This window comes from Alligator sinensis, unplaced genomic scaffold (assembly GCF_000455745.1).
Source record: "Alligator sinensis unplaced genomic scaffold, ASM45574v1 scaffold526_1, whole genome shotgun sequence".
Taxonomy (NCBI): Eukaryota; Metazoa; Chordata; order Crocodylia; family Alligatoridae; genus Alligator; species Alligator sinensis.
Window position 1 is genome coordinate 74,311 of NW_005843110.1, and position 10,994 is coordinate 85,304.

The following is a 10,994-nucleotide window of genomic DNA, read 5'->3' on the forward strand; positions in this document are numbered from 1 at the left end:
CCCATATATTGGGAAACCCCACCAGAATGAACTCTGCCACCCGTTTGATTTTCCATTCCCACTGCTGCTCCCAACAGTGACTCTGAAAAAAGGGGAAAAAAGCATAAATAGGCTAAAATATAGTTTTAATGTCATTCAAGTTTCTATTTTACTAAAACTAAATGGATTGGAGCCAACATCTTAAAAGCCTCTGAGGTGTGATTCCTTTGTATTTATCCAAAATGAAAACTAATTTGGTACCTTGTATCAGAATGATTTTCCAGGGCAAACTACACAATCAACATTTTCCATCACTACCTCATGGCAAAATTAAAATAATTGCATTTGTCACCTGCCTAGAGGACTTATTTCCATTTCAATTTTTCCCTGCATGTGGAAAATGAATTTGAGAAGAGATCTACAGCTGGACAGCTCAGTTGCTCATACTGCCTAGTGAAGAGACAGGCCAAGAGCTGGCATCCATCAGTCTCATCAATTTAAACTGGACTATCAGTGAGATTTAATTGACAGTCAAGCAGGAAATTTGGGAAGTGGGGAAGGAAAATGTTCTACCAAACTGAATCTTTTTATGAATTTCTATTTTTGGGGGGACAAGGAGGCGGGGGTGGAACAGGGGTGCTTTTCCTTCTTCGGTCAGAGTTCTTTCCCCTCACACCGACATTTCTGCAAATAGAAAATCCTTTTTGGAGATAGGAACTGAACTGCACTAACTGAGTCTTTTCAGGCTCATTCTTTTCAGTATCTATATGCCATAGTAAGTCACCAGAAAGATGTCTTGAGATAACTTGTTTGTGGAAGCAATCAGTGTTTCAAATAGGTAATGAGAATACTCATAGAGATCCTAGATTGAATGGACAAGAACAAATCTATAAACCCACCTGTATAAGGCATAAGTTAATTGGTAATTGGAAAGAGTAAGGGTGGAAGTTGTATAAGAGGTTATTCTATAACTGCTCTTCTTTCTATGAAGACTCTTACTCCAGTCACTGTCCTGATCTGATATGATCTGGAATTTCCTGTGGACTACTTTGGGTTTCTCTCCAAGGTTTCACTCCATTATTACACTCTGGGCATTATCCCCAAGAGAGTATCATGCCAGATTGTCAGCTGATAAGACACGGACTGTTTAACACAATCAATTATAATGGAAAATCTTTCTACTGACTGAGGACCTCTCCCTTGCTGTTACGTTCAGGTGGGACTTGATTAGCCTGGTCCTCATTCACGACACAGGGTTAACTGAGAACAATATTATATTGGAATATAAACCGTAAACAGTTTCCCAGGCTAAAATCTACAACTTTAAGAGTTAAAAATCCATGTCAAAGTGTCTGCCACAGTTGTGCAACAAAGTTAATACGTTAGAAGACTTATTGGAAGATTTGCATTATTAACTCTGGTTGTAAGAGAAAATTAGAAGTTGTTTAATCCTGTTTTATTGTATCATTTTCTGAAGAACAGTGTTGTTTGTAGCCCTTCATACATAATTCTATTTTATAGCACTTCATCTAAGAATAACTGATGTAGAAGGAACAGCATGCTCATTCCAAGATTTCTCTCCTTTGTGCAAAATGTATGGTGCTTTTGAGCTCAGGAAGGATTATACAGAACCTCTCCTTGAAGTGGGGCAAATATTGCCGCAATGCAACAGAAATGCAACTGTCTCTGACATAAGAAGATAACAATAAAAAACCCAGGAATGGGAACACTGCATAATTCAGCAAAAAAAGCTAGATTAAAACATGATCTGTTTATAAAGAAACCCTAGTTTGAGAACTAGTCAACCTGGCCTGGAAAAAGTTGATACTTAAGTTAGAATGTCACCAACATCTTATAAGGAGTCATGTGTCCAATAGGTAGCATTATGTTTCTCATAGTATATCCCAGAAGAGGGAATCCGAAATCTCTTAATTCATAACTTCTTGCTGACTAGATGTCTACACAGCTCAGGTAATCTATAGTGGATGGACATTTCTGTTGATGTGCTGATGGGAAACAGATCTATGTGCTTAACAGCTCTGTACTTATTAGGGGAATGTGGTCTGTACATTCACAAAAGGGAGTGTAAAGGAAAAATGATTACACAAAATAACAGACTGACCCTCACCCAACCCCAACAACATCTCCATAGCAAAGAAAAGTAATACCATTAATAATATCATTATTACGCTGTCTCTTTATACTGGCAGCAGGCAAGAGGGTGATCCATAGGCAGTAAGTGTGCCAAAACAAATGAACAAGTGAACTGTAGAACAGGACAGCAGGCCTGAAACAGATATGGGTCAGGTCTGAGAGATATTAGCATAGTTAAGGGTACATGTGGGAGTCTAGGGCTGGACTACCAAAGGTTCAAGGGTAAAAGTTGTCAACCGAGAAGAATGGAGATGGGAGCTCTAGTCTAAAATGCAGTGAAACAAGAGCAGAGTGCACTGATTGGGGTGAGAGCTGGGCATATGGACATGTCCCTTATGGATGGTGGCCTTAGATGCCCAAAAATGTAGTTAACCAAAAACCCATGACTAGTGGGACTTCCAAACATGAAGAGAAGAGGGCCAAGGGAGAGAGACTTATTTATTATTTTGGTTCTTTAGAAAACACTCCACCCTTGCCAAAAATGTCCCTTAAGGCCGCCTGAACCTGCTTGTTCCTCAGGGTATAGATGAAGGGGTTGAGCAGAGGAGACACCATGGTGTTGAGAACAGACACCCCCTTACTGAGGTCCAGCTCGCTGTTCCTTGTGGGCCTGACATACATAAAGAAGCAGCTGCCATAAGAGATGGACACCACAATGAGATGAGAGGCACAAGTGGAGAAAGCTTTCTGCCTCCTGGAAGCAGAAGGCATTTGCATCACTGTGATGATAATGCTAATATAAGACACAACCGTGACAGTGAAACAGCCCAACAAAGAAAACACAGCTACAACAAAACTCAGAGACTCCAAGAGCTTGGTATCTGCGCAGGCAAGTTTAAGTAGTGGAGAGTTATCACAGAAGAAATGGTTAATGACATTTGGGCCACAGAAAGGCATCTGGAAGAGCAACATTGCTGGGCCAATAGTAAGGACAAAGCCACCAATCCAGGAGCCCATCACCAGCAGGGTTGTGATTTGAGAGTTCATGATAGTGGTATAGCGCAGAGGGTTACAGATGGCCACGTATCTATCAAAGGACATTGCTGCTAACAGGAAGGACTCTGTAGTGCCCAGCATGAAATAAAAAAATGTTTGACTGAAACACGCTGGTAAAGAAATTGTTTTACTGTTTGATGCAAGGATGCCTAAGGCTTTGGGGACGACAGCAGAGGTGAAGCTGATTTCTAAGAGAGAGAAGTTTCTAAGAAAGAAGTACATGGGGGTTTGGAGACGATGGTCCACAACAGTGATGATGATGATGAGAATATTCCCTGCGACAGTTAGGACATAGGTGATTAGGAGCACTACAAAAAGCAGAGGCTGTAGCTGACGGTTGCTGGGAAAACCCACGAGGATGAACTCCACCACTGCAGTCTGGTTCTCCATGTGTTGCTCATCTTTTTGCACACACAAAAAAAGCAATGAGTAACAGAGTAAGGACAAAGAAGCATTCATGAGGACAAGTAATAAAATGTTATTCCCACACCTTGCTCTTTTCCCTAGCTATTTGATATTCACTCAAAGTGCTCATCTCAACATAGGCAGACAAGGTTCACTGGGTCCAACACGGCTACAACCTAAACCGTCTCAACATATACTTTCTATCTCCATTATAAGCACCACTCCTTGCATGGATGTGGTCTCCAGCAATCAAACTCTAGAAAAAATGCAACTTAATTGTGGCAGAGAGTTTATTCTTTGGTCTATGGTTCATTAAGGAAGCTAAAACCATACTGTTTTAGCTTTCTAGTATCATAATGGCAGCAACTTCAACATTGGAGCTCTATTTCAGAAGTTTATCTACACACTGTTTGCTTACTGTGAGCTCCTCTAAGCTTTTTGGAAGGGGTGGGATATCACTCACTCACTCTCTCACTCGCTCAAACATCAGTAAAAGCAATATAATGAAAGAAACTACAGTGTGATTGTGGAAAAAGCCTCTGGGACACCTGTCCATCTACCTGTCTATAGTAGCCTTTCTGATTGCCTGTCTGTTGAGTTTTCATGTACCCCCTCCAAAAGAAGACTTACGTCCATGGAATGAACACTAGCATCTCCATTAGTTTTATGAATTCCTTGAGCTAAACAAGACAAGGTTCCTTGGGTGAATTTGATATCTTTTATTAGACCAACCCAAATAGTTGGAGAATAGTTATTAAGCAAGCTTTTGGGTTCAAAAACCCTTTGTCAGGCTAAGGAAGTTTCAGCAGTTGGTGTGTGCTCTTCCTGGATGGAAACTGGATTGAGCTAAACCATGCTTTTTTTCCCCCTGCTTATATGTGTAGTGAAACCATCAGACTGGGTGCTACAAACTAGTGTCTGACTGGGAAACCAAGGAACCTGTATATCTGTGGGCTGAGTTTTTCAACGGATCCCACAGATGTCAGGCAATTAATTACCTCCAAATCTCAAACAACACGCCCCCCACCAAAAAAAAAATTTAAAAAAAGAATCCAACCAAAGAGAATAAAATGGGTTTCCCCCCCCACCCAAGACAAGGCACATGACTGTAAGGATGTACCCTCCATTCATGATGACCAATGTGATCTCATAGCTTTCTTGACATCACTTCTTTGCTTTTTGGTATCCACCTTCTGCCACTTTAAAAATACTTAATGCAAAAGGCTTTTAAGGCAGAATATTAGTGCTGAAGTGAAGTTGTAGCTGTGTGTGTACACAAGCTCTCGTTCCATTTAGCTCTGCTCTGTCTGCTTCTCTCCCATAGCTGTGCGGAAGGGTATTCTGGTGCTCAAAAGCTGCCCTAAGTCTATCCCAGTGCAACTGATCCAGTAAAAGATACTGCCAATAATTCTTGGGGGGTTTTTTTGTTTATTTGAAGGCAAGACTATCTTTTCAGCGTATGTTTATACAACAGGTTCCAGCCCATGGCTTCCTTCACTCACACAAATACTATTGATGTTGAGAGCTCAAGGGCATGGGATGCCGTTTATTTGAAGACTATGAAAATTATTATTTCTATGGTTAAGGTGAACATCACCCCAGGAAGGATGTTTGGATAGGATATTTCTAAAGATTTGACAGGGCACTATTTCTTTTTACAGAGAAGAAGCCACCTTCTATATCTGACATTCTAATTTTGCCTTTCCAAGTCTCTTTTCACTTTAAGATAGCTATAGTTATTTTCTCCCTCTCCTGTCATCAGAATGTAGAAAAGTATATGTTCTTCCTTACAGGCTGTAAAATATATGTAGCCCTAAGACATAGGGAATGAAGAGAGAAAAAAGAAAGAAACTCACCAGTTGTATCATGGACAAAGGAAGGGTTATTTGGCAGAGGTCTTGAGATCTTCCTGATCTGAATAATGTAATTTTGAGGCATTGCATCTGGTCCTGAATCTGTTGCTTAATGATTAACAAAAGTGTTCAAGGACATGGGGTGTCTCCAGAAAAATAGAATCTCCTCTAAAGGTACTTTCTTGCTACCAGCTAACTCTTTTCTGTCACTTAAGTGCAATGAAAGTGGATACTACATAAGGTAATCTGAGTCTTCAGTTCTGCAGCTTATTGTAGTTCAGGGTCTTAGCTCAGGTATTGAGTTATCTAAAATGATGCATGAAAGAGCTGGAAAATTCAAAAACCAGGAGGATTTGTCAGTTTTGCAGGTGTCCTTTAAGATAATGCAGGATTTCTCTGCATTAACAAGAAGTTCCTCCTACATTAGCTACACATATTGCATTGACACTATTTCACTGCTCATTAGCAGGTCTCTTGAGAGACACCAACCCAATTTATCCCTGGAATCCCCAAGTATTTTTTTGTCTTTATTTGTTGAGTGATGTTTATGGTTTGACAATGCCCAATCCATGTAAGTACCTCTGTGCACGTGCACACGCACACACGCACACACACACGAGACAGGAGACACACTGATCAGAAATGTGTTTTGTTAGGAGTCTATCTTGTCTTTGAGAAACTTTTCATCTTAAAACCCCCAAGGAAGGCCCTTTTTCCTACTCTTGAAGGTTTTTTTTAATTCATCTCCTCCCAAATAATTCAAATAAATAAAGGTCACTTTTATTGCAGTGTGGTTGAGTGAAGTGATGAAGTGGCCTGGCTTCTACTACTGTCCCTGCCACGGACTTGCTGAGGGACCTCAGTGAAGTCATTTTATCTCTCTGTGCCCCAGTACCTCTGGCAGTCAGAGAGGAATAGAAGCACTCATGTCCTCTGTAGACCTCTAATATTTATCATAGGAATTATTTTACCTGCTCTCTTTACAATCTAGGGAATGAGTCTGGATTCATCCTGATGTAATACACAGCTTCAGAGGAACCAAAATTCCCAGAGATTTCAAATGGAGATGCATGCATTCAGTAGGTCTTATGGTTCAGGACTTAGCAGGTACACACTTGACGTCTTGGGATATTCAAGGGACATTAGGTATAAGTCCCCTCCATACCCACCGAGAAGCTGAAGAAGCCAAAGGGAATGGGTCATATCCTTTCATCATCTGTATGTCACCGCTTGGGTTGGAGGGCATCTCAAGCAGTTCCATTACCACACTTGTGGCTCGGCCACTGGCAGAGCCATAAGGAGAGAGTAGTTCTCCTGAGACGCACAGCAGCACCCTTTCCACAAAAGGAATGTCTTTTCACACTGTGTATGAAGACTGGCTTCATTTTGACTGGTGGCTCAAGATGCAATTGAAAATACCAAATCACAGTAATAAAAGCAGCCAGAGGTCATTGTCAGAACCAGAGCTGATTTCAGCTAGCTGGACTGCAATGGGCTTCCGCTGATTTTTGCTCTCTCAAGATCCATTCAAGCTTGCCCACAATGAAGGTGTGGGATGCTTTGTGAAAGACACCCAAGACAATGTCAGGATGCTCAGGACAATTTTTGAGATAATGTATTACTCATTAAATGAGACATCATTCCAGTTTGTATCCAAGAGCCCAGCAATGACATAAATGTTGCAAAACCTAAGAACTAAATGACCGGGTGCATACTGGTAAACTTGTTTCACAGTGTATGCATAGCCTTGGCATTTTTCCTTACACTTTAGTCATTCCCTAGTAGAGGAACAAGGTGGTACATTGGAGAGCAAACTATCTCCATTAAAAACAGTGAAAAAGAAAACTGAACATCTTAAAATCATGGGACGCCAGAGGTTTTTGCCTGTTTTTCTCTCTCCATATTCTTAGTTCTGTTACCCAGGTCCAACTTACATTCTCTCATCCTTCCCGTTAAGTTGTTCAAGCTAACTTAACCTTTATTCCCCACTTCCAAAAAACAGACAGTCACTAATGCTGTTCAACTTACATGACCTGCAACAGTGCAGGCTGTAGAATTTCATATAGTTTCTATTCCTTCAAGACCAATGATTAATGGCTGACAAAAGCATGCCTTTCAGAAGGGTATCCAGTTTATTAATGAGCTGGATATACATAACTTTTATCATCATTGCTCTGCTGCAATTTTGCATTTATTGCCCTATCCCATACTCATCTTGGGTATTATTTTATTCTATACTTTGGCTGGAAACTCTTTCAGGAAAGGGGTTGACTGGTGCCTAGGTCCTGCCTTTAAAGAAATGATTGCCAAAATAGTTCTTCAATGTGCTGAGAACATATAGTGTTAACATTAGGAGAATATAATGGTGTGGCTAGCAATGGAACAACCCCCTAAGGCCTGCCAGAGGCTGAGCCTGGACATGTCTCAAGACCTTCCTTTTTGGCTCGGCATCTACCAAACAAAGCTAGGTTTCTATGTTGCTACGTGGGTTTTGGTTTTATTTGGATATTCTAGTTACCCTTTTAAGTTCTGCTGTTCTCTTACTCTAAGCTGCTCTGGGCCTTTATTGGGAAGGGCAGCATATAACTCACAGAAACAAGCAAACAAAAAATGGTCAGATCCAAAGCCCACCCAACCCAATAGAAGGTTTTTTTCCTGTTGATTTCAGTGGGCCTTAAATGACGCCTTTCAATCATACATCTTGAATATTGCTCATCTCTTCTACACTCTTCATATGGTCATTTTCTTCTTTTGCCCATTTTGTCTCTTAGGACTTCATGTACTTGCTTGTTCCTGAGGCTGTATATGAAGGGGTTCAGTAAAGGGGTTACCACTGTGTTGAGGACAGCGACGCCCTTGTTGATGTTGAGCCCAATGCTCTGGTTGGGCCGGATATACATAAAGATGCAGCTGCCATAAAACATGCTGACAACAATGATGTGGGAGGAGCAGGTGGAGAATGCCTTTTGCCTCCCCTTGGCTGATGGCAGGCGCAGAATGGTAGAGATGATGTTGATGTAAGACACCGTGGTGATAGCCAGTGTGCCCAGCAGTATGATGATAGCAAAAATAAAATCAACCAGTTCGATGAACCGTGTGTCTGTGCAGGACAGTTTGATCAGAGGTGAGTTGTCACAGAAGAAATGGTCGATGACATTAGGGCCACAGAAAGGGAGCCGGGTAATGACAATGGTGGTCATGAAGACAAAAAAGAAACTTCCCAGCCAGCAGCTCAGCACCAGCTGGACACAGAGCCGGCTGTTCATTATGATGGGATAGCGGAGTGGGTTGCAGATGGCGACATAGCGGTCAAAGGACATGGCAGCCAAGAGGAAGAACTCAGCAATTCCCAGGAGGAAATAAAAGAAGGACTGTATGAAACAAGCTGTTGTTGAGATGGTTTTCTTCTCCGATAATAGATTGACCAGCATTTTGGGGATGACCACGGAAGTGAAGCTGATTTCCAAGAAGGAGAAGTTCCGGAGGAAGAAATACATGGGGGTATGGAGACGGTAGTCAAGAAGGGTGATGGAGATGATGAGAAGGTTACCCATTAAAGTCAAGAGGTAGATAACCAAGAGCAGGACAAAGAGAAGAATTTGGATCTCATAAACCTCAGTGAATCCCAGGAGAACAAACTCTGTCACAGTGGTGTGGTTTTTCATTATATCAGCTCAGTCTGTGTTAGAAAAATGTAAAGGACATATTGAGAATAAGTTATGGGAAAGCTGTGGAAAATCAACCCAAGTGTCACAATGTAGAAAGTGAGAAGGGGAACATACATTTTTTTACTGGGACACCCAAATACAAATATTCAGACCTTGAAAACAGAGCAGATGCTAGAATGGTGAAAGGTCGACTCTCTTGGCAGAGTCAGTACCAGAGCTCAGATCTCCCATATCAATTCTGTTTTGTGCTCACGAGATATTTCTGTCTTTCCAAGCATGAACAAAACCTAGACATCCCTAGCTTCTACACTGACAAGCAGCCTACTAAGGAATATTCCTCATGTCCAGCAATTTATCCGATGAAGCAAGAGTGTTACAAAATCTATTCAGTTTTTCATGTCATATGAATACATTCTAGCCAGCTGTCCAAACTGAAATACAGACTAAATGGGCTCACCTGTTTTTTATAAAGATGTTGTACAGACATTTCACTCATATCAGACTCCCTCTGCTCTTTCCTCCAAAAAAAAAAAAAAAGAATAAAGACATACCATTAATGTTGGAATAAAAAGAATGATTTCTTCACTTTTCAGGATTTGGGATATTTTCTCCCCCTGTAAACGTGTATGTATACCCACAAAGATCACCTGGAAACTTTCAAACAGAAACAAAAATTCTATGCATTTGGAAAACATTAACTTTTTTGTTCACTATGTATAAGACCTCTAGAAGTGCTCAGAAACTATATTAACAGATGCTAACGCAGACAGTTACACCTCACAAGCTAACAAGACGTACCCCATGGAATAAGAAAGCCTCACCTTGCTTAACTCAGAAGAATACCAAAACACCAAAAAATAATTATTAATGCTATCTATTTGGCACATCTTAAATATGGTAATCTAAGCTCAGACCAAAAATCATCTATGTCTGATACAAAAGAGGATAAAAAAGAAAAGCTCCTCCTAGGCTTCAGCAATCACAAACCTAAAAGTCATATTGAATTTATCTAATCTTCTTAATATAAGTGATTGAGGAGAAAAGACATTAGGTTTACAAATTAAAACTCTGTATAGTTAATATAAGAATTCTAATAGAAATTATTATTATTATAAGGATAACGGATTTAATCCTTATAAACCTACAGATTTATTAACATATAATTAATTCACATAAAGCAACCTAAAATACATAGTGTTAATGACAGATAGTGTCAATGATACAATAGTATCAATATCATATCAATACATAGTGTTGATGACAGATACTCACAGGTTTTCTTTTTCTTTTTTTTTGTGTGTGCGTTTGTTTCTACAAGTTTAAATAAGTCCCCAGAAGCGCTCTCTCTCTCGCTGACAGGCCTGCTTGTTCTGTATTTTCCTTTACGCAGTTTCCAGCACAATGAATCCTAAAACATGCTGTCTCCCAGTACCACCACCAACTCCTCATTTAAAGAAATGCCCCTACATTCCTGATCATTCATAAATCTTTTCTCTGTCACCAAGAAAGTCTTTTGCATTCAGTTAAAAAAAAAAAAAAAAGGTGAAAAAGCACAACGGTATTGTTGTTTTTTATAACCTTGCTTCCGGTGCGAATGAGCATCTGTGATACTAGTTCAAAAGCACAGTGATTTTTCCCCCCCTCTTCAGATACAATATATAATATCTTAGAAAGCTGGGATTGTTGCTAATTTGCCCCTGGGACAATATCATACACTAATGAATTATAGAGTAGCTATGGACTTCTGCTAACAAAACAGGCCCATTTAATGAGCTTGAGAGATTCTGGGAACTGTTTTTAGAAACTTGTGTTTTGTTTCCTGCCAGGAATGGCAGCACAGCAAGGTTTTCAACCTCCTTTAACATGCCTAGATTCATAGATTCATAGATGTTAGGGTCGGAAGGGACCTCAATAGATCATCGAGTCCGACCCCCTGCAT

The 10,994-nt window shown here is 40.4% G+C and overlaps 2 protein-coding genes across 2 annotated transcripts; both read right to left on the bottom strand.

The window, feature by feature from the left end:
- Window positions 1–2,574: 2,574 nt before the first annotated feature.
- On the bottom strand, window positions 2,575–3,519 carry LOC102374195 (olfactory receptor 49-like). Its single transcript, XM_006037416.1, has one exon. The coding sequence runs from the start codon at window positions 3,517–3,519 to the stop codon at window positions 2,575–2,577; it is 945 nt and encodes a 314-aa protein (XP_006037478.1).
- A 4,606-nt stretch (window positions 3,520–8,125) lies between these two features.
- LOC102374447 (olfactory receptor 49-like) lies at window positions 8,126–9,052 on the bottom strand. Its single transcript, XM_006037417.1, has one exon. The coding sequence runs from the start codon at window positions 9,050–9,052 to the stop codon at window positions 8,126–8,128; it is 927 nt and encodes a 308-aa protein (XP_006037479.1).
- Between the last annotated feature and the right edge of the window lie 1,942 nt (window positions 9,053–10,994).